Here is a 24,871-nt window from a genome sequence, read left to right as displayed (position 1 = left end):
TGGATGCATAGAGGTACAGTATTGTATCAAAAACGGTATCTATATATCTAAGTACACAAATCCCTCAAAAAGTCCCCTGGTGGACTATTATATTATTTCACACCCTCCTGTCAACTAATTTGGATACACCATGTGTGGTCGGCCTGGAAGACCCTCCATTGAGGGACTAGTAAGCCGGTAACCAATACAGCGACGAGATTTACACCAACTGATGGTAAGTTGTCTAGGGAGGGATCTAGGTGGTATGGACCTATATACAGAAAGCCTTACAAAGAGGCAACCAGCTGCGGCAAGTTTATCAGAAATGGAGATCACTCTTAGCCAGTACCAAGGAAGATTTTAAACCACAAGTCTCCGACAAATAATTAAACCATGACATATAGAGGTAAGAATAACTATACACCTATGAAATAAGCACAGAAAAACCGTCCAAAGTTTGAGGCCGATAGAGGAGTGTGCCGAGGTGAGGGCCCGAATGATATTTATCATGCGTAGCCGTAGTCACGTCTAGTGCTTGATCGTGGAGCCCTGCCGTTAGGAAAAAACCATATGTGCAGCAGATATTGTAGGACCAAGGTTCACCTTTTGAGGTGTCAGAGGAAGCCAGATTAATTGTTGAAAAGTGTTTCTGTATCCTTTTCCTTAATTCTTGAGTTGTCTGGCCAACGTAGACCTTGTCGCATGGGCAGATCATACAGTATACCACGTTCTTCGTCTTGCAATTAATGTACGACTTGATGGGGTGATTTGTGGAGTCCTGCTGCCATTCGTTATTGAAAGTCGTGATGAATCTGATACAGTTGTCTTTACATCTTGACCTGGGTTGAATAAGAGATTCTTGTGTTTCATCTCTAGCCCTCTGGAAGGCCTTTGATATGATTTTCCTGGGATACCCACGATTTCTGAATCTGGAAGTAAGATTCGAGGCTCGAATGTGTCGAGGATGGAAACTCGAAAAGTGCAGGAGGGCGTTGGTTGCTGTGGCCTTCCTATAGAGGTTTGTCGACAGACCGCCATTTTTCATGGAGATTTCCAGATCCAGGAAGGAGACGGCTGGTCCGTCCATATTCTCCTCCAACAGTTCCAGTAGATCTTGAAAAGTCTGTCGTTCGTCCGGCGTCATATTGTCCATGATTTGTGGTCTCTTATATATCACCTCAACCTCGGTGTCCGTACTGGTGCCTCCCATTGCCAGATCTAAAATCGGTGTCTCGTTTGTCTGAATGGCATTTGGCGGCGACCGAATCCATGCTTTTTTCGGGTTCTTCCTCTTGCGGCCCCCCCTTCTAATCCTACGTCGGGGTCGCTGCTCGTCGATAAAAAATCGCTCGAGCTGTTTTCATATGGTAAAGAGGGAGCGTTGCCGATGTTCGCAAAGGGTCTATTGGTCCCTTGTCCTCTGCCATTCCCTCTATGTCTCCATCTAAATGCCGTTTTATTCTCGAAATCCGACCTGTCCCTCTGGAATTTCCCACATTTCCTGTCTATGATCTCCTTTTCATACTTGTCCATCTGTTCCTTCAGTTTTGTTTGAAAGAGTCCGACCTGTGAGCGGTCCTCCAGTCTGGCCATTTTGGCCTCTAGGTCTTTGATATTAGTCTTAGTTGTTGCCAGCAACGTACGGTCATGCTCAAGCAACATGTTTATGAGAATGCTTGAGCACCGTAGTAGGCCCTGCTCCCAGGTATCCTGGAAGGCCGCGGAAGGTTCCCAGGCAGGGAAGATGTTAACCCGGAGGCCCCGTGGAACAATACCAGCCCTGAGGTATTCCTCAAGGCTGCGTATGTTCCACCAGAGGCGTATACCTGTTTTGTGGGCAGAGGTCAAATCGGATGTAAGAATAGAAAATTCATCCGAAACCCTAGTTGGGGGTGCCAAGGAAAATACATTGTCAGAGTGCTGTTGCCAGGCGGCCTCCCTTGAGTCCCAATCCATCCTAATAAGAAAACTGGAAGGCGCGAGCACAATGGTTTACAGTCCAAAACACGTATATAAGATGTTATGTGTATACAACAGACATGTATACGCACAATAGAGAATATATTGTGCAGCCAGTCATTTCTAATATGAAACGGTGTGCAGCTCCAGAAGAGTTACCCCAAACGGGGAACAAAGAGGAAACAACTGGAAAAATAGATGTTGGAGCGCACCACTCGTGCTGGAACAAATTATCTTGTTTGGGTGCACCCTGGTGCGGAAAAGAAACACGTGAGAGAAGAAAGAGGAAAGATTCCGCACATACAGACAGGGGCACTCCAATGGTATAATGTATAAAACACACCTTTATTTATTGCACACAAAAAAACATTTTAAAATCAATTAAAAAACATACAACAAGACAAGAGAGCACCGCTTAGGCAAGACCGAATGCCCCAAATAACATGTGTCATAAATGACAGTACAATCATGAAACAAAATGCAGTATCAAAATAACCAATAATGGTATAAAGGACAAAACCCTGGAAAATACAAATGTTAGATGTCAAGTATTCCTGATTCGATCAATCAATAGGGTAGAACTGGAGTATTACACGAATGTGGCAAATAACTGGTTGAAAAGCCATCCCGTGAGTCAAAACCCTGTACAAATGTCAGGAAATGCAATGGCAATTTGTAGGCAATACATATGACCTAGAATGGTTTATACGACAAAGAGTTGTGCAGAATGCATATATATGGGTAGCTGGTGTGGGAATACAGCTGTAATACAGCCGACTGGAATCACCCAGTGAATCCAATAGGCTAGACTCCATATGGACAATGAGGGATATATTAACACATAAATAGCAATCAGTTATATCTCAAAAGACGGTGTTGGTAGCCAACCTGGTGGTTATGGGTGCTGAGCAATGGTAACAGCTGTATTCATAACCCACTATATCATAGTCTCAAAAGTGAACTGGTCATGGGAATATAGTGACTGCCGATGGCCATCCCACCCCAAGATAGTATAACAGTAAAAGTCCGGCCCAGTTACAGGCATAGGGAAGATTACCAGTACTCACATATATAGCGACTGCAACAAATACCAAAAAGCGGTCTAGCTTAGGGTAGTCAGCTGCCTAAGACCTAGAGGCCGGAATCCTATCCTGTGAAACAAGGTAGGGTGGATGCCGAACAGTCATCGGTCATGGATCCAGGGTTGGTCAGTCAAGTCATGGGGGCGGTCGAGCCGGGTGCTCTAGGTGAGGGGCCGACGCGTGTCGCCGCACCAGCGGCTTTGTCAGGGCAAGTGACTGAAGTGCAAAAAAGGCGCGGTATATATACCTAACAACGTTTAGTTAATAAGAAGTACACACACACACCTGTAACGCTATGGAGTCGTCTGACGCCGTGTGCTGAAGCGCCATCTTGCGCCTGCGCATTGTGGTAAGGCGACGGTGGCCGAGAATACAAAATGAAAGCATCCCACTGCGCACGCGCGGTATTAGTCGGACGGAAGGGCCGGAAGGTCAAGTTACTGCAAAGCGCGAAATAGTATCTGCTACACCAATAGATAGTCGCATTGCATATGCGCAAGGTCGAACGGGCAAGGAAGCCAGGTAGCCACCAATGCAGACGGACAGAATAGTAGGAAACTCCCATTTAGAGGAGTCATTAGTGCGGCGTCGCAGAGGCAAGAGATCCCAGGGCGGATCGGTCACCAGTATTATTAGAAAGGAGACACTTGTCATAGTCCCATATCCGCACATATCCCAAATGGCTCATAGGCTGTCAAGAGAGCAGGGTACAGATATAAAGAGCATCTTTATCAGAGATGTATCCAAGTGATAGGCGTGCCGCCATATAGTACTACAGCCCTCAACCTGCGATAACGCAGGCATGCAGACATGTGAATGCGGTCCTAAAGAGGATCGTGTGTGTATGGGAGGTATACACGATCCCCATTGGGCAAATCAATAACAGATGATTTACATCCTTTACTTAAGTTCGCCAAACCAACAAAAGCATTCATGCCAGAGAATGCAGATGTATGTTTAGAACTGAACCCCCAAACGGTGTTGAACCTATTGGGGCATGGTGTTTGGCCATAACTCCACAATGGGGATCGTGTATACCTCCCATACACACACGATCCTCTTTAGGACCGCATTCACATGTCTGCATGCCTGCGTTATCGCAGGTTGAGGGCTGTAGTACTATATGGCGGCACGCCTATCACTTGGATACATCTCTGATAAAGATGCTCTTTATATCTGTACCCTGCTCTCTTGACAGCCTATGAGCCATTTGGGATATGTGCGGATATGGGACTATGACAAGTGTCTCCTTTCTAATAATACTGGTGACCGATCCGCCCTGGGATCTCTTGCCTCTGCGACGCCGCACTAATGACTCCTCTAAATGGGAGTTTCCTACTATTCTGTCCGTCTGCATTGGTGGCTACCTGGCTTCCTTGCCCGTTCGACCTTGCGCATATGCAATGCGACTATCTATTGGTGTAGCAGATACTATTTCGCGCTTTGCAGTAACTTGACCTTCCGGCCCTTCCGTCCGACTAATACCGCGCGTGCGCAGTGGGATGCTTTCATTTTGTATTGTCGGCCACCGTCGCCTTACCACAATGCGCAGGCGCAAGATGGCGCTTCAGCACACGGCGTCAGACGACTCCATAGCGTTACAGGTGTGTGTGTGTACTTCTTATTAACTAAACGTTGTTAGGTATATATACCGCGCCTTTTTTGCACTTCAGTCACTTGCCCTGACGAAGCCGCTGGTGCGGCGACACGCGTCGGCCCCTCACCTAGAGCACCCGGCTCGACCGCCCCCATGACTTGACTGACCAACCCTGGATCCATGACCGATGACTGTTCGGCATCCACCCTACCTTGTTTCACAGGATAGGATTCCGGCCTCTAGGTCTTAGGCAGCTGACTACCCTAAGCTAGACCGCTTTTTGGTATTTGTTGCAGTCGCTATATATGTGAGTACTGGTAATCTTCCCTATGCCTGTAACTGGGCCGGACTTTTACTGTTATACTATCTTGGGGTGGGATGGCCATCGGCAGTCACTATATTCCCATGACCAGTTCACTTTTGAGACTATGATATAGTGGGTTATGAATACAGCTGTTACCATTGCTCAGCACCCATAACCACCAGGTTGGCTACCAACACCGTCTTTTGAGATATAACTGATTGCTATTTATGTGTTAATATATCCCTCATTGTCCATACGGAGTCTAGCCTATTGGATTCACTGGGTGATTCCAGTCGGCTGTATTACAGCTGTATTCCCACACCAGCTACCCATATATATGCATTCTGCACAACTCTTTGTCGTATAAACCATTCTAGGTCATATGTATTGCCTACAAATTGCCATTGCATTTCCTGACATTTGTACAGGGTTTTGACTCACGGGATGGCTTTTCAACCAGTTATTTGCCACATTCGTGTAATACTCCAGTTCTACCCTGTTGATTGATCGAATCAGCAAAATAAAGAGAACCGTACGACCAAAATCCAAAGTGCAAAAGGTGAGATCTTTATTAGTAGGGGTAGGTGCAAGGCGGCACAGAACAAGTGAGGCAACAGACAGTCAACCACTGACCATATTAGTAAACAATAATTCAAATCAATAATACATTCATGTCAAGATCACAGGACCTCAATCATCATATGCACACATGGAAGACCATTGAAATCCATGCTTCAACAAATACATTGTTATAAATGTCAAACAATATAACATATGTCATCGCAAAGGGGGGAATTTTTACCCATGTATCCCATGTAGCACAATTGAATCGATTGTATAAGCAATTTCAATGGATTTCCAAACTGAGCACATAGATGATAAGATTACACTGTCAGCATATCCAGAATTGACATCAATCAAGAACTGACACCATACGTATCAGATCTGCACTATATATGCTGATAGATAGGATTACATCATACAGGAGAGGAAAAATTTCCCCAGCCGTCAGATGACTGATTAATATCAGTATCTGATAATCTTATATAGATATAAATGATGTAATCATTATCATGAATACAGTCTGCACTACCATCAAACTGTGAATACCACAATGGGCATCACTGACAGACTGCAGTCATAGCTATGATCAGGACTTGCATACAGACTATATCTGAACGCATGACACCACTCAGGAAGGGCTACACCATTGTAAGTATGGAAACAAGCATTGCCATATGCCTTGTTGGTGTGGATCCTCACTATTATATCTGAGGTACCCCTGTATATGGGGAACCTCACATATATCCTAGCAATACTGTGGTAAAGCACTATACCTGAGAGATTGGTGGTCAGTGGGTCTTGTCCGTGTCCTTCCCGACGGCCGTTTCGGCGAGAAGCCTTCGTCAGGGGGCGTGTATTAAGTGAAGGGGCGCGTGGTTTAAAAAGGAGGCGTCAACCAATCACCGCCGGCTACGGTATTGGTGACGCAGGCGGTTACCAGGGCAGTGTCAGACGCTCACCGCCAGCCGCGCACACATCCGGTCCGACGATTCCGGTCACATGACCGCCACGTGTGCGCATCACGCGGCCACCATGAGAGCGGACGTCACACCAGGAAGACGGCGCGGCAGCACAGAGCCGCCCACTGCTCCCTTAGCGCCTGCGCATATACGCACCATTGTTTCGTATATACTATGCAATCAGCATTAATATGAGAGAAATTTTATGAACAAGACAATGTGCAAGATATATACCATAATCGATATACACATATGTCATGGATGTATGGGTAATTACCATGACCAATGTAAATATAAGCATGACAATATAGGAGCATGATATTCAAGCTGTAAGTTAAACATATAGCTGGTGGGTTACCAAAGGATCAACATGAAATATATATAAAAAAATATACAATCCTATTTCCTCATGAACAAAACAATAAACTGTGGGAATATCATGATATTGTGAGAAATCAGCAAATCCAAGTTCCATACTTGGTGGTATATCCGAACTATAGATATAACATTATGAAAGAGGCAGTAGGATGCCATCATGTCAGGTCAGGTTGATCTCCCACATACACACCCATGAGATATGGTTACATTATGTATATCAGGAAGATCAAGCACACTTATGGCATTCGCATACAAAACATGATATTCTGTGGACATAAACACCAAGATATGGGAAACTCCATGATATCATTTGGAAAATCGAAACTCCATATACGGTGGTAATACCAACCAATAGTCAAGACATCACGGAACAAACAAGATGTCATCATAAAAATTATACTGATCCTCCACATAAATTCCCACAGGATGCAACTGCATCATATATATCATGGGGACTACCCAATATTGGCCACAGCCATGGCATCCAAAAAATACAAAGTTCTGTAAGATTACACAGGCCAGTACATAGCCGGAATATCGATGCTCCTAAGGCTTGGTGAAGTCCCGATTCTTCATATAGATATAGAGACTTCCTGATGGTATAGAAAATTCTTCCAATTGCAGTCATGCAAGTGTGTCCGAGGGATGAGAGGGAGACGCCTAAGATGGATGAATTAATTAAAAATTAATACGAATAACATACATTAAAACCAAAATATAAAAAAACCACATAAAACACCCCCCACATATAGATGACACTGGGAGGGCCATAGTTATCACAAAAAGGGGGCATAAGAGATGTTTTCGTTCAATCCCAAAGGATGAAGAGTTTTTAATTCCCAAATCCATCTCGTCTCCATTTTGGCCAGTCGTTGGCTAATCTTGCCACCCCGAATATTGGAATCAAGATGGTCGATACCCCTGACTCTTAACAACATAGGATCAGATTGATGATATTGTTTAAAGTGACGTGGGATGGTTTTTAATGATGGGATATCGGTGCAGTTAACTGCTGCGATAATCCCATTCATATGTTCCCGAATACGCACTTTAAATTGTCTAGTTGTCAAGCCCACGTATATTTTGGGGCAGGGGCAGGTGGCATAATAGATAACTGCCGATGTTGTACAGGTAATAAATTTTTTAATGGAGAAAGTATGTGAGCCCGTAGAGTCCATAAACGTGTTCGTCCTGTCCACATTTGGACAGGCCACACAACGACCACATGGTACGCAACCAACGCGAGGAGCCACAGGACCGAATGGAGTTGGCTGAATATTCTCGTCGTAATGACTTGCCACAAGATGATCACGGAGATTTTTGGATCTCCGAATACTCAACATTGGTCTCTCAGGGATCATCTGAGCCAATATGGGATCAGCCTGCAGGACTGGCCAGAACTTCTGCAGGCAAAATCTCATAGCTGAAAATTGGCCATGGTAGTCAGTTACGAATCTCACGGTTTCCTGTGATGACGGTTTCTTGGGAGCGTACAACAGAGAGTGGCGGGAGGAATGCCTGGCTCTGTTGTAGGCTCTCTTCACGCATCGTTTACTGTAACCTCTTGCATAGAATCTATGCCTGAGGTCCAGTGCTCGTTCTTCCAGATCGGTGGAGCAGATCCTGCGGAGCCGCAGGAACTGGCCCACCGGAATGGACCGAATCATGTGACCAGGATGTGAAGAGGATGCATGCAACAACATGTTCCCTGCGGTCTTCTTTCGAAATATGTCCGTTTGAAGAATATTGTTGGGATCTCTTTTGACGATTACGTCAAGAAAATCGACGGACTGAGCATGGTGGGTGTACGTAATGTGAATATTACAATCATTACAATTCAGGCTCCTCATGAAGTCATGGAGCTCAGTCTCAGTATCCTGCCAGATCAAAAAGATGTCGTCGATGTACCGTGTCCAAAAGAGGACACGGTCCATCGACGGCAGTCGATCCGACAGGAAGAGGTCCCTCTCCCACAGCCCCAGGAACAGGTTGGCATAAGAGGGGGCAAAAGAAGCCCCCATCGCTGTTCCCTGGAGCTGCAGGTAGAAAGACCCCTTAAAAACAAAAAAATTATGAGTTAGAGTGAACTAGAGTGATTCCCCCCTTTGCGATGACATATGTTATATTGTTTGACATTTATAACAATGTATTTGTTGAAGCATGGATTTCAATGGTCTTCCATGTGTGCATATGATGATTGAGGTCCTGTGATCTTGACATGAATGTATTATTGATTTGAATTATTGTTTACTAATATGGTCAGTGGTTGACTGTCTGTTGCCTCACTTGTTCTGTGCCGCCTTGCACCTACCCCTACTAATAAAGATCTCACCTTTTGCACTTTGGATTTTGGTCGTACGGTTCTCTTTATTTTGCTATTAATTACGACTTATCCTCAGTCCCCATCCAGGTTTTTATGCATATTATAATGACTACTATCTACAATTATATCTGGTAAATCATGGTGTGGCTGTGGTTCTTTTTGAATATTGATCGAATCAGGAATACTTGACATCTAACATTTGTATTTTCCAGGGTTTTGGCCTTTATACCATTATTGGTTATTTTGATACTGCATTTTGTTTCATGATTGTACTGTCATTTATGACACATGTTATTTGGGGCATTCGGTCTTGCCTAAGCGGTGCTCTCTTGTCTTGTTGTATGTTTTTTAATTGATTTTAAAATGTTTTTTTGTGTGCAATAAATAAAGGTGTGTTTTATACATTATACCATTGGAGTGCCCCTGTCTGTATGTGCGGAATCTTTCCTCTTTCTTCTCTCACGTGTTTCTTTTCCGCACCAGGGTGCACCCAAACAAGATAATTTGTTCCAGCACGAGTGGTGCGCTCCAACATCTATTTTTCCAGTTGTTTCCTCTTTGTTCCCCGTTTGGGGTAACTCTTCTGGAGCTGCACACCGTTTCATATTAGAAACGACTGGCTGCACAATATATTCTCTATTGTGCGTATACATGTCTGTTGTATACACATAACATCTTATATACGTGTTTTGGACTGTAAACCATTGTGCTCGCGCCTTCCAGTTTTCTTATTAGGATGGATTGGGACTCAAGGGAGGCCGCCTGGCAACAGCACTCTGACAATGTATTTTCCTTGGCACCCCCAACTAGGGTTTCGGATGAATTTTCTATTCTTACATCCGATTTGACCTCTGCCCACAAAACAGGTATACGCCTCTGGTGGAACATACGCAGCCTTGAGGAATACCTCAGGGCTGGTATTGTTCCACGGGGCCTCCGGGTTAACATCTTCCCTGCCTGGGAACCTTCCGCGGCCTTCCAGGATACCTGGGAGCAGGGCCTACTACGGTGCTCAAGCATTCTCATAAACATGTTGCTTGAGCATGACCGTACGTTGCTGGCAACAACTAAGACTAATATCAAAGACCTAGAGGCCAAAATGGCCAGACTGGAGGACCGCTCACAGGTCGGACTCTTTCAAACAAAACTGAAGGAACAGATGGACAAGTATGAAAAGGAGATCATAGACAGGAAATGTGGGAAATTCCAGAGGGACAGGTCGGATTTCGAGAATAAAACGGCATTTAGATGGAGACATAGAGGGAATGGCAGAGGACAAGGGACCAATAGACCCTTTGCGAACATCGGCAACGCTCCCTCTTTACCATATGAAAACAGCTCGAGCGATTTTTTTATCGACGAGCAGCGACCCCGACGTAGGATTAGAAGGGGGGGCCGCAAGAGGAAGAACCCGAAAAAAGCAGGGATTCGGTCGCCGCCAAATGCCATTCAGACAAACGAGACACCGATTTTAGATCTGGCAATGGGAGGCACCAGTACGGACACCGAGGTTGAGGTGATATATAAGAGACCACAAATCATGGACAATATGACGCCGGACGAACGACAGACTTTTCAAGATCTACTGGAACTGTTGGAGGAGAATATGGACGGACCAGCCGTCTCCTTCCTGGATCTGGAAATCTCCATGAAAAATGGCGGTCTGTCGACAAACCTCTATAGGAAGGCCACAGCAACCAACGCCCTCCTGCACTTTTCGAGTTTCCATCCTCGACACATTCGAGCCTCGAATCTTACTTCCAGATTCAGAAATCGTGGGTATCCCAGGAAAATCATATCAAAGGCCTTCCAGAGGGCTAGAGATGAAACACAAGAATCTCTTATTCAACCCAGGTCAAGATGTAAAGACAACTGTATCAGATTCATCACGACTTTCAATAACGAATGGCAGCAGGACTCCACAAATCACCCCATCAAGTCGTACATTAATTGCAAGACGAAGAACGTGGTATACTGTATGATCTGCCCATGCGACAAGGTCTACGTTGGCCAGACAACTCAAGAATTAAGGAAAAGGATACAGAAACACTTTTCAACAATTAATCTGGCTTCCTCTGACACCTCAAAAGGTGAACCTTGGTCCTACAATATCTGCTGCACATATGGTTTTTTCCTAACGGCAGGGCTCCACGATCAAGCACTAGACGTGACTACGGCTACGCATGATAAATATCATTCGGGCCCTCACCTCGGCACACTCCTCTATCGGCCTCAAACTTTGGACGGTTTTTCTGTGCTTATTTCATAGGTGTATAGTTATTCTTACCTCTATATGTCATGGTTTAATTATTTGTCGGAGACTTGTGGTTTAAAATCTTCCTTGGTACTGGCTAAGAGTGATCTCCATTTCTGATAAACTTGCCGCAGCTGGTTGCCTCTTTGTAAGGCTTTCTGTATATAGGTCCATACCACCTAGATCCCTCCCTAGACAACTTACCATCAGTTGGTGTAAATCTCGTCGCTGTATTGGTTACCGGCTTACTAGTCCCTCAATGGAGGGTCTTCCAGGCCGACCACACATGGTGTATCCAAATTAGTTGACAGGAGGGTGTGAAATAATATAATAGTCCACCAGGGGACTTTTTGAGGGATTTGTGTACTTAGATATATAGATACCGTTTTTGATACAATACTGTACCTCTATGCATCCATCACCATCTGGAGACGCAACATAGGCACGTGAATGCATTCCTATAACGTGTTCCATTAGGGACCTTGACCAAACCACTCTTAAGATTTAGCAATAATCAGTTGATATATACAGCCATATGGACTGATATATGGAGTTATGGCCAAACACCATGCCCCAATAGGTTCAACACCGTTTGGGGGTTCAGTTCTAAACATACATCTGCATTCTCTGGCATGAATGCTTTTGTTGGTTTGGCGAACTTAAGTAAAGGATGTAAATCATCTGTTATTGATTTGCCCAATGGGGATCGTGTATACCTCCCATACACACACGATCCTCTTTAGGACCGCATTCACATGTCTGCATGCCTGCGTTATCGCAGGTTGAGGGCTGTAGTACTATATGGCGGCACGCCTATCACTTGGATACATCTCTGATAAAGATGCTCTTTATATCTGTACCCTGCTCTCTTGACAGCCTATGAGCCATTTGGGATATGTGCGGATATGGGACTATGACAAGTGTCTCCTTTCTAATAATACTGGTGACCGATCCGCCCTGGGATCTCTTGCCTCTGCGACGCCGCACTAATGACTCCTCTAAATGGGAGTTTCCTACTATTCTGTCCGTCTGCATTGGTGGCTACCTGGCTTCCTTGCCCGTTCGACCTTGCGCATATGCAATGCGACTATCTATTGGTGTAGCAGATACTATTTCGCGCTTTGCAGTAACTTGACCTTCCGGTCCTTCCGTCCGACTAATACCGCGCGTGCGCAGTGGGATGCTTTCATTTTGTATTCTCGGCCACCGTCGCCTTACCACAATGCGCAGGCGCAAGATGGCGCTTCAGCACACGGCGTCAGACGACTCCATAGCGTTACAGGTGTGTGTGTGTACTTCTTGTTAACTAAACGTTGTTAGGTATATATACCGCGCCTTTTTTGCACTTCAGTCACTTGCCCTGACGAAGCCGCTGGTGCGGCGACACGCGTCGGCCCCTCACCCAGAGCACCCGGCTCGACCGCCCCCATGACTTGACTGACCAACCCTGGATCCATGACCGATGACTGTTCGGCATCCACCCTACCTTGTTTCACAGGATAGGATTCCGGCCTCTAGGTCTTAGGCAGCTGACTACCCTAAGCTAGACCGCTTTTTGGTATTTGTTGCAGTCGCTATATATGTGAGTACTGGTAATCTTCCCTATGCCTGTAACTGGGCCGGACTTTTACTGTTATACTATCTTGGGGTGGGATGGCCATCGGCAGTCACTATATTCCCATGACCAGTTCACTTTTGAGACTATGATATAGTGGGTTATGAATACAGCTGTTACCATTGCTCAGCACCCATAACCACCAGGTTGGCTACCAACACCGTCTTTTGAGATATAACTGATTGCTATTTATGTGTTAATATATCCCTCATTGTCCATACGGAGTCTAGCCTATTGGATTCACTGGGTGATTCCAGTCGGCTGTATTACAGCTGTATTCCCACACCAGCTACCCATATATATGCATTCTGCACAACTCTTTGTCGTATAAACCATTCTAGGTCATATGTATTGCCTACAAATTGCCATTGCATTTCCTGACATTTGTACAGGGTTTTGACTCACGGGATGGCTTTTCAACCAGTTATTTGCCACATTCGTGTAATACTCCAGTTCTACCCTATTGATTGATCGAATCAGGAATACTTGACATCTAACATTTGTATTTTCCAGGGTTTTGGCCTTTATACCACTATTGGTTATTTTGATACTGCATTTTGTTTCATGATTGTACTGTCATTTATGACACATGTTATTTGGGGCATTCGGTCTTGCCTAAGCGGTGCTCTCTTGTCTTGTTGTATGTTTTTTAATTGATTTTAAAATGTTTTTTTGTGTGCAATAAATAAAGGTGTGTTTTATACATTATACCATTGGAGTGCCCCTGTCTGTATGTGCGGAATCTTTCCTCTTTCTTCTCTCACGTGTTTCTTTTCCGCACCAGGGTGCACCCAAACAAGATAATTTGTTCCAGCACGAGTGGTGCGCTCCAACATCTATTTTTCCAACAAAATGAATAGAGACTGATTGAGATAGTGTGATCCTAAAGTGTTGACAGAGGCATCAGTGAACCTAGAGACTGGCTTCATAAGGGAGTGGCCCAAGACAGAAAGGTGTGGAGGAGGCGACTGTAGCAGCAAAGCCCCATGCTTCAAATGTAACAGGTTGAGATGGACAGGTATATGAGCTTATACGACATTTCCCGGGCAGAGTCTTCGCAAGCATCTGAAAACAAAACGGGTCTGTGCCCATCATTTTTCCTAATACTATGTAAAGAGGTAAGGAAACAAGCACTGGAAGACTTTAATATTGTTGATTGCACTCATTTAACTTAACTCAGTGCATATAAATGCAATGTAAATGGTTTGTGTCACACGGAGATTTTCACAAACTTCGTTGACTGTCATGGCGGTGTCAGGTTCTGTTTAGATTAGAGTCTGACCCTCCGCCTGACAAATTCTCTGGTGTCTGGGATCACCACAGACATACTCTGGCGTTGACCTGCTGTGTGCTGATTCATAGGCACGCTATTAAGCGTTCATCTCTGCTAGTCTGTTTGTTAGTCTCACATGTTGTAGGGAAGCCAATCACATCTGCTCCCCTCCTATTTATGCTGGCTGAATCCTTACACCTATGTGTTGTGAATGTCATCCGAGGGGGTTATGGTTTGGAACTCCTTCTGATGGTCAGGACTGGGGGTGAAGCTGACAGTGACTCAACAGGTGTAGGAGTTAATTGGGAGTTTGGGAAGCCCAATTGCAAATCAGCCTGGGCTATATAGTAAAGCAGTGTCTGCTGGCTGGGGCAGTTGATAGATGTTTTTCCTCAATCTCTGAATTGGCTTGGAGTTTGTCCTTTCATTTATCCTGTGCCTGTACCATTCCAGATAAGTTGCAAGTTATTTGCTTTATTGCTTGATCCACACCTAAGAGTGGTTGTGTTTCTTTTCATTTTGCTTACAGTCTATTTTCTTGCAGGAGAGTAATTGTCTTTCTGTTTTGATGGGCATGGGGGTTCCCCCTCTGCAGGCCCCACTGCAATAAACGGGAGATTCTCCCTGTTCTATTTGATTATTTGCACTTTTGTATTTCTTGTGGGTTTTTTTGGGTATTTTGTTTCTCCCATTATTTACAAGAGTACCTGATATAGTGGGGGAATGTCCATGCGGTCTCAGTATTTTTTATTATCAGGAGATTGATATTTTTGGCAGGGTTTTTTGCTGGCCGCATTCAGTTATCCGGTCCTGTTCTATCTAGGAAGTCGGGCCTCGCCTTTGCTAATCTATATTTCCTATTTGTGTATTGTGTTTTCTTACATCACCGTTGGCTTTATATGTTGGGGGCTTGCTATTCCTTTTGGGGACTACTTTGAGGCAAGATAGGTTTCCTCATTTCTATCTGTGAGGTGTAGTAAGTTTCTCCGGCTGTGACGAGGTGTCTAGGTGTGTTTAGGAACGCTCCACGGCTACTTCTAGTGTGGTCTGACAGATAGGGGATTGCGGTCAGCTCAGGTACCAACTACTCTTGTGGTTTTCTGCTGATGGGATTTTTGTGATCATCCACAGTGATCATAACACCTATGCTAACTATAGTTTATCTTAGTTGGTCTGGTGAGGTGTGGTGTTCCAGACTATTTGGTGGAAGTAGTGCTTATTGCTTTGTGCGGTTGTGGAGTTTATCCCTGTTGTCTTTTGTAGCTACCTTCCTGCTTTTGTTTTCCTACTGAATCTCTTATTGTTTAATCCTGTGTGTGTGTATGCAGTGTGTCAGAGTTTTTGTGTTACCTTGTCTATTTCTATCTGTGGTTAACAAAACACTCCTGCCCTATCCTTCCCTTATGGGAGGCGATATTAGTTTAGCTCTGGTGAAGATCAGGGCCAGGAACGGGACTCAGGCATCTCCACCATTAGGAATATAGCTGAGATAGCATAGAGCACCCTAGCATGAGGGCTCAGTCTAGGGTCCCCTATCCCCATTATCCAACAACAGTCACATCATGACAGTTTGAGTGTCATGGTGCAATATGTGAGCATTTAGGGTTCCATTTGAAAGTTTTACCCAGAGCTTCACTTTGTCTAAATCTGGCCCTGCACTTTATTAGTGGACTTGTCTACATTTCGGACAGAAAAATAATTGCATGTAAATAGCTTACAAATCCTGATTTAATGTCAGTGAAAGGGTCTGCACCCATCTCTTCCCTTGAATGTTGAGCTTATCAGTGAAATCCTTTGCAACAAGCTTGTCCCAAGAGTTAGTGAGGACAGGTACTCATAATGAACAGTTGATATTCGGATGGGCGTGACTCGAGTAACCGAGTATAATGGAAGTATGGGGAACTCGAGCATTTTTCCAGGAAACAATCAGCTGCTCATTATGAGTACAGAGCACCCAAGATTGGTAGTGCTCGCTCATCATTAGTGCTATATCTTTAAGGCCCCCTTCATACGTCAGTGATTCTGGTCCATATGTTGTTATTTTTATACATACCGGTATCACGGACATAAGCAGACCCATTAAAATCAATGGCTCTGTGCACGACCGTGTTTTCGTGTGGCGGTGTTGTTTTCTCTGGCATCACTTATGTGATGGACCACAGAGTGATGTGATCTGTAGAACACGTACCAAAGAAAACACGTATCTTTGAAATGAAATTATTTTCTATACGCATCTGTCTCCAGCCCTGCTGTCTTTGGCACTACTGTCTCCTACTTCCAGACCGGCTAATTATGCTCATGAATATTCACTGCGCTGCGACCCGGAAGTAACAGGAGAGGAAAGACAGCAGCGGCCAGAGACAGCAGAGCCGGAGACATCAGCACCATGGCTCACTAGGGAGTATAGGAGTGTCTGATCTCCATGTGCTATCATGGATAGCACCCGGAGAACACGTCTGTCAAAATCACGGCACACGGTAGGCCAAATGTATCTTTAACACATCAGTGAAAAATGTGTGTGTTTTTGACTGATGTGTGAAACAGGTCTGACTACCAACATCTGAACTCCAAATGGGTATGTTTTGACAGCAATACAGATATAGGCAGGCAATAGATTGGGGAAAGGCAGGGGCTTAAGGGCACTTTACACGCTACAATATATCTTGCGATGTGTCGGCGGGGTCACGTAGTAAGTGACGCACATCCGGCATCGTAAGTTACATTGTAGCATGTAACAGCTACGTGCGATTGCGATTGAACGGTAAAACGTTCATTGCATGCACGTCATTCAATTCCTAAAAATTGAACGTCAGGTTGTTCATCGTACCCGGGGTAGCACACATCGCAGTGTGTGACACCCCAGGAACGATGAACAGCAGCTTACCTGCGTCCTGCGGCTCCCGGCCGGCTATGCGGAGGGAAGGAGGTGGGCGGGATGTTTACGTTCCGCTCATCTCCGCCCCTCCGCTTCTATTGGCCGGCTGCCGCGTGACGTCGATGTGACGCCGAACGTCCCTCCCACTCCATGAAGTGGATGTTCGCCGCCCACAGCGAGGTCGTATGGACGGATAAGTACATGTGACGGGGGTTACTCGTTTGTGCGACACGTTCTACAAATTGAACGTGCCGCACATACGATGGGGGCGGTTACGATCGCATACGATATTGTATGCGAAATCGTAATGTGTAAAGCAGGCTTTAGAGGCCACTTACATACAATTTTTTAAGGAATGAGGATCAAATCAATCCCTTAATAAAGTGACTTGCAAAGTTTCACAACTTTCTATGCTGGAGAATTTTACACACACACACATATATACAGTTAGGTCCAGAAATATTTGGACAGTGACACAATTTTCGCGAGTTGGGCTCTGCATGCCACCACATTGGATTTGAATTGAAATCACTACAACAGAATTCAAGTGCAGATTGTAACGTTTAATTTGAAGGTTTGAACAAAAATATCTGATAGAAATTGTAGGAATTGTACACATTTCTTTACAAACACTCCACATTTTAGGAGGTCAAAAGTAATTGGACAAATAAACCAAACCCAAACAAAATATTTTTAATTTCAATATTTTGTTGCGAATCCTTTGGAGGCAATCACTGCCTTAAGTCTGGAACCCATGGACATCACCAAACGCTGGGTTTCCTCCTTCTTAATGCTTTGCCAGGCCTTTACAGCCGCAGCCTTCAGGTCTTGCTTGTTTGTGGGTCTTTCCGTCTTAAGTCTGGATTTGAGCAAGTGAAATGCATGCTCAATTGGGTTAAGATCTAGTGATTGACTTGGCCATTGCAGAATGTTCCACTTTTTTGCACTCATGAACTCCTGGGTAGCTTTGGCTGTATGTTTGGGGTCATTGTCCATCTGTACTATGAAGCGCCGTCCGATCAACTTTGCGGCATTTGGCTGAATCTGGGCTGAAAGTATATCCCGGTACACTTCAGAATTCATCCGGCTACTCTTGTCTGCTGTTATGTCATCAATAAACACAAGTGACCCAGTGCCATTGAAAGTCATGCATGCTCATGCCATCACGTTGCCTCCACCATGTTTTACAGAGGATGTGGTGTGCCTTGGATCATATGCCGTTCCCTTTCTTCTCCAAACTTTTTTCTTCCCATCATTCTGGTACAGGTTGATCTTTGTCTCATCTGTCCATAGAATACTTTTCCAGAACTGAGCTGGCTTCATGAGGTGTTTTTCAGCAAATTTAACTCTGGCCTGTCTATTTTTGGAATTGATGAATGGTTTGCATCTAGATGTGAACCCTTTGTATTTACTTTCATGGAGTCTTCTCTTTACTGTTGACTTAGAGACAGATACACCTACTTCACTGAGCGTGTTCTGGACTTCAGTTGATGTTGTGAACAGGTTCTTCTTCACCAAAGAAAGTATGCGGCGATCATCCACCACTGTTGTCATCCGTGGACGCCCAGGCCTTTTTGAGTTCCCAAGCTCACCAGTCAATTCCTTTTTTCTCAGAATGTACCCGACTGTTGATTTTGCTACTCCAAGCATGTCTGCTATCTCTCTGATGGATTTTTTCTTTTTTTTCAGCCTCAGGATCTTCTGCTTCACCTCAATTGAGAGTTCATTAGACCGCATGTTGTCTGGTCACAGCAACAGCTTCCAAATGCAAAACCACACACCTGTAATCAACCTCAGACCTTTTAACTACTTCATTGATTACAGGTTAACGAGGGAGACGCCTTCAGAGTTAATTGCAGCCCTTAGAGTCCCTTGTCCAATTACTTTTGGTCCCTTGAAAAAGAGGAGGCTATGCATTACAGAGCTATGATTCCTAAACCCTTTCTCCGATTTGGATGTGAAAACTCTCATATTGCAGCTGGGAGTGTGCACTTTCAGCCCATATTATATATATAATTGTATTTCTGAACATGTTTTTGTAAACAGCTAAAATAACAAAACTTGTGTCACTGTCCAAATATTTCTGGCCCTGACTGTATATATATATATTTATAATTTTTTATTTTATTATTTATTTTTTCTCTATTTTTTTCTTTCTTAATAACAGACTAATGGGATTTTATCTAATCTATCAGGAGGACTGGCATAATTATTTAAATATTAAAATATTAAAGACCAGGTTTTTGTAATCACTGCACAGGAGGTTAGGGTCACTTACATAATTTCCTCCTGTATTGTAGCTATCAATGGATACATGTATGGGAACCTCCCAGGCCTCTCCATGTGTGACAACACAAAGGTGAACTGGTACATGTTCGGTATGGGCAATGAAGTAGATATCCATTCAGCATACTTCCACGGTCAGGTGCTGACCCATCAGAGTCATCGTGTGGACACAGTTAATCTCTTCCCAGCTGAAATGCTCCAAGGTATAATGGAGACCAAGAACCTCGGGAAATGGCTCCTCAGCTGTCAAGTTAATGATCACTTGGAAGGTACGTTATTTCACATGCTCAGCAAGTGCACAAAACTATATCACTGTGGCCTATGAAATAATAACTGTATACCATGACGGTGTTATCAAAATCTTAGGGGGGGGTTGTGCTAGAAAAAAATGGATTGTTTTTAATTAGTGTGCTACATCCTATTTATTCCATTTTTGGTCGGTGCTTCTGTGTTTACCATTAGCGAGGCATCAGTTTTCCTAATGCAAATAAAAAAAAGCTACTGTTTCCCATTAAACTATACAGTAAATAATGGGCAGCACTCGGATTCCGTTTTTTTTTGTTTTCCAATTAATTTGCTTGAATTGCAGATTTTGATCCACAAATAAACTGACTCCATTTTGAAAAACTACGTCTGAATGAGCCAAACATATCGTTCTAATGTATGTAAAGCACTGTGGAATTAATGGAACTATATAAGTGAATAAATATTATTATTATTTATTATTATTTATTATTATAGCTGGTATGCAGGCAATTTATGAAGTGAAGAACTGCACAAAAAATTCCAAAAAGCCATGCAAGCTTTGGTCACTAAAAAGACATTATTACATAGCTGCTGAAGAAATAATTTGGAACTACGGACCAACATCTGTCAATCATTTCACCGGACAAAGGCTAGATGATCCTGAAAGGTAAGAGGAGTCTCGTTTCTCGTTTGATGCCAGATAGGTGTCAACAAGCCACTCTATTTAATCAGGGTATTTATAAACAGGGCTCAGGCAGGTAACTGATGCCACAGGTGATGGAAAGCATTTCTACCACTTTAATAGCCAGTTCTAGTAACAAATGTGTCTGTGATTAATTTAGGGAAATATACTGCAAATAATACATGAGTCAGATACTTCTAATTGAGAAAAACCTAATTATAGGGGTTATCCCATGAATATTTTTCCATTAAATCAATGTCATGATTTACTCCTGGCTCAGCTGCAGCTGAGCCTTTTTTTAGTTTCACGTCTCTGATACAGGTCACGTTAAGGGTTAATCCTTCCTGCCTCGTTCTGGAGGTCAGGCCACTATATTATGGCACTGCTTCTCTGGAACTACCCCACTGATATTTCCGGCTCTGCTGCATTCTACTTGTGAGTGACCTGTTGTCTGCTCTGCCCCCTGCTCACCTCCGTGTTCACCTGACCTGTTGTTGACCTCTGTTCTCTGTTCCCGTCCTGTGTATCTCCCGCTGTCTCCCTGTTCATTACTCATCTTCTTACCTTGATTCTGTTACTGTCCTCTTTCCATTCTTCCCCGCTTCTGCGTTCTGACTTCCCAGCTACCGACTCCTTGCTTCTACCTGACTATGTTTTGACTTTGCCCTTGTGTATTTACAAGACCTCATGTTGTGATCTGGCGTTCTGACTATTCTACTGCCATCTAGTGGACTTGACTAGTATTACCTCTACTAGGGAATACTCTGCTCATAAGTTTTCTCCACTTTAGCGCCCTCTAGTGGTTTACCTGCTAACTACCTTCTCAGGTAGTTTCAGGAATCTTCTGTGTACTACATAATTGCACTGTACTGCTTTAGGACATCCTAGAATACAGCGTGACCAGCGTCGGACTGGCTACCGGAGGAATCTCCAGTAATACCAGGCCTGGCCGCGGTTACCTGCACTGAACTCTGGAGCTCTCACCTGAGCTCCGGAGTGCAGCCTGGACTTAACCGCGAGTGCCGAGTGATTGATTTCCCGGCGATTGCGGTTCAGTTCATGACAGCTGCAGATAGGCCAGGCTGCACTCCGGAGCTTTCACCTGAGCTCCGGGGTTCAGCCCGGCCTCTCTGCAGCTGTCATAAACTGAACCGCAATCGCCAGGGAATCAATCATTCGGGGCTCGAGGTTCAGTCCTGCAAACCCCGAGTTCATTCCAGGCTGCACTCTGGAGCTCAGCTGAGCTCCAGAGTTCAGTGCAGGTAGCCGTAGTCAGGCCTGGTATTACTGGCTACCGGAGGAATCTCCAATCTGACGCTGGTCAATCAATTAAAACAAGTACATTTAAAGGGGTTTTCCACTATTTGGACAACCATGTCTCAATTTCTATATCCCCCCATGTAACATAACAGCATGTACTCACCTCCATTGCTGTTCCCCATTCCAGCGATGTTGACGCCAGGTCTCCTGGGGCTTGCGTGATGTTATGTCACACTACCCCTGCAGCTATTCAGCAGCCTCTAATGTGCTGCTTCACTCTCACTTCATTTGTATGAAACTGACATCTGGAGGAAGTGAGAAGGAAGCAGGCTGTTAGTGGCCACTGAATGGCTGCAGGGCTCACGTAATATAGCAACCTCATGCGAGCCCCAGGAGACTTGGAATCAACATGGCTGGAATGGGAGCGGTAATGAAGGCGAGTACAGGCTGTTATTTTACATGGGGGAATATAGTAATTGAGAAGGCGTTGTCTAATTAGTGGACAACCACTTTAAGTGTCTACTGAATTTAAAATATGTTAACGATTTCCTCAACAAAGATTTTTATAGATCAAGGCTTGTAAAAGCACCCCTTGCTTGCTTTTCTAATTCTCTTCTTATACTGCAAATGGTGGTGATGGTGAGCAGGCTTTCCTATAATCATCAGCATAAAAGTCCCTACTTTGGCTCCATATGGCACTTACCTTTCCCCCTTCAGAAGCAGGGTGACGGCAGCAGCAGAGTGAATGTGACAGAAAGTGATAGACTTAGCAGGGTGATGACCCTAGTAAGGTGACAGTGGCAAACAGGTGATCACCTCAGCCTCGTGACAATTTCTGTCAAGTTATGGATTGCTACATGTGTACACAATGAGAACCACGATCAGCACATGGATCCAACAGCAGAACTACTGTCAGTACATGAATCCAACAGCAGAACTACTGTCAGTACATGAATCCAACAGCAGAACTACCGTCAGTACATGAAAGCTGCACCAAGTTTAGTACAGAGATCAAGTACAATGTCAGGTCAGCCGCCTATACATTTGTATCGCATAAACCTGCAAATTCTAGTATGTTCTTAAAAACGTCTCCCACTTTTGCACTCTCCAGTGTCTGACGTCTTTCTTCTTTGCGTATCGTTGACGTCAGTACAATTACAATTAGCCGTCTCACTTATGATCCTGAATGAACCAGAAGTCTCTTTAACAATGAATCTCTATAGGGCCTTTTTCTGTCGCTTCATAGACTTTCATTGTAAAAGTCACTTATGGGACATGCAGAGCAGCGTGTCCCGGCGAGTCTGGAGAGCAGTGACGTCACTGAGGAGAGAAGAACGGCGATAAAGCAGCGGTAGGTGAATATATTATCACACTAATACTAAATTACATGCACATACACACATTTAATGATAACAGAATTTAATGGGAGGTTTCTTTAACAATGGTAAGGGTGTTACCAGAAAACATTAGCTTTGCCTCTCCATACTTCCCCCACTTCTCCATACAGTTCCCCTACTTGTCAATACGATCCCTTCTAAGCTTCCACTTATCCATACTGTCCCCTATACAGGTATGTTACCACTTATCCATAATGTTCCCGCTATGCTGCCAATTATTCAAACTGTCCCCCCTACACTCCTACATATTCATACAGTCCCCCTATGCTCTCACTTATCCATACTGTCCCCCATATGCTCCCATCTATCTATCCTGTTCCCCCGTATGCTTCCACTTATCCATACTGTCCCCCCGTATGCTCCCACTTATCCATACTGTCTCCTTTATGTTCCCACCTAACCATACTGCACCCTCTATGCGCCCACTTATCCATACTGTCCCCCATGCTTCAACTTATTCATACTGCCCCCCCAAGTTGTTACCTCTCCATACTGTTCCCCTGCTTATCCATACTGTACCTTCACTATTAAATACTGTGCTCCCCATTTTCCATATGCTCCACCTGTCGCGGGTGCAGGAGGGGACGCTGCGCTCACCCACTGCTCGGGTCCGGCTACTGCTGCTGCTGCTCGATGGTGGCTCGAGCGGTGGGCTGGATCCCGGGGACTCGAGCGGCGTTCCTTGCCCGTGAGGGAAAGGGGGGTTGGTATGTGCTTTGGGGAGATATTGTCCGTGACGCCACCCACGGTTGTGGTGAAGTTATGACACCACCGCTGCTCTGGACGGGGATCCCGGGAGCGATGACAGAGAGCAGCTTGGATGTTGGTTCTCCCCTCCGTGGGTAGGGGGTTGGTTGTCCCGGGGCCCCGGTGAGGGTTTTAGGGATGGATGGCAGGCGGGTTACGGGGCCTGGTGAGGTGCAGGGTCGCGGGAGCAGCGCTGTGCCACACGGCACGGTGGTACTCACTCAGCCAATGATGAATGCAAAGTCTCCGGTAAAACAAACGGCTGGATGGACGGGTCTCACAGACGGCTGCGGTAGCTCTCCCGGTAGGTTGATGGTGACTGCCTTTCCCTGCACCTGTGTTGTGTTTACGGTTCCAATGGCTTCTAGCCTGGTCGGGGTCCGTAAGCCCTGCCGGATGGTGCTGGCTTCTCTTTGCTCTCCGATCCGGTACCGTCGGGCCACCGCCCGTCCACAGTCCTTACGGTTCGCTCCAATCAGCCTCTCCTGCAGACGGTCACCACCGTCTGCCAACCTTGCTGTATGTGCCCGGGCCACGCACCCGGACACGGTCAGTCTCCTCTACTGTCACTTCACTCTCCAACTGCTCTGACTACTTTTCCCGCCTCCAGGACTGTGAACTCCTTGGTGGGCGGGACCAACCCCCTGGTGTGGACATCAGCCCCTGGAGGAAGGCAACAAGGGTTTGTGTTTGACCTAGATGTGCCTAGCCGGGGTGTAGGATGTGTTGGTGTAGTACCTGTGACGACCTGGCTTGTCCAGGGTGCCACATTCCCCCTTAGTAAAATGCAGACCGTCCGCGGGCTGCCCGTCCATCACCGGTTTTATTTTCACAACTGAAAAAGAGTAAAAACGGTAAAACATGTAAAAACATTATAAACAGTTTCAACGGTATGGCTTCCGCTCTTCTCCCACCCAAACAACCTGGCCTTGATGCTGCCCCTAAGAAGTGGGCAGCACCCCTTGACCCCAGTCCAGAACCAAGTTGCCCGAGCGGGTTCTGTCTCTTTCAGGGGACCCACGTCCATGGGGACCCCTGAACCCCCGGAGGATCGCCACCGGTTACGGTAGTGGTGGGCCTGGGCCATCCGT

At 45.1% G+C, this 24,871-nt stretch overlaps 1 protein-coding gene across 2 annotated transcripts in view; it reads left to right on the top strand.

Annotated features, from left to right (window-relative positions):
- CP (ceruloplasmin) overlaps positions 1-24,871 on the top strand; it is a 235,614-nt gene that overhangs the window by 59,944 nt on the left and 150,799 nt on the right. For both annotated transcript variants that reach the window (XM_075340801.1, XM_075340802.1), the window contains exons 5-6: positions 19,463-19,717; positions 20,190-20,361. In XM_075340801.1, coding sequence (XP_075196916.1) covers positions 19,463-19,717; positions 20,190-20,361 — 427 coding nt within the window. The remainder of the gene's footprint in view (positions 1-19,462; positions 19,718-20,189; positions 20,362-24,871) is intronic.

The sequence above is a fragment of the Anomaloglossus baeobatrachus genome, chromosome 3, assembly GCF_048569485.1.
Source record: "Anomaloglossus baeobatrachus isolate aAnoBae1 chromosome 3, aAnoBae1.hap1, whole genome shotgun sequence".
In the NCBI taxonomy this organism is placed as follows: domain Eukaryota; kingdom Metazoa; phylum Chordata; class Amphibia; order Anura; family Aromobatidae; genus Anomaloglossus; species Anomaloglossus baeobatrachus.
Note: the sequence above shows the minus strand (reverse complement) of the source record. Positions and strands in the feature narration are given on the sequence as shown.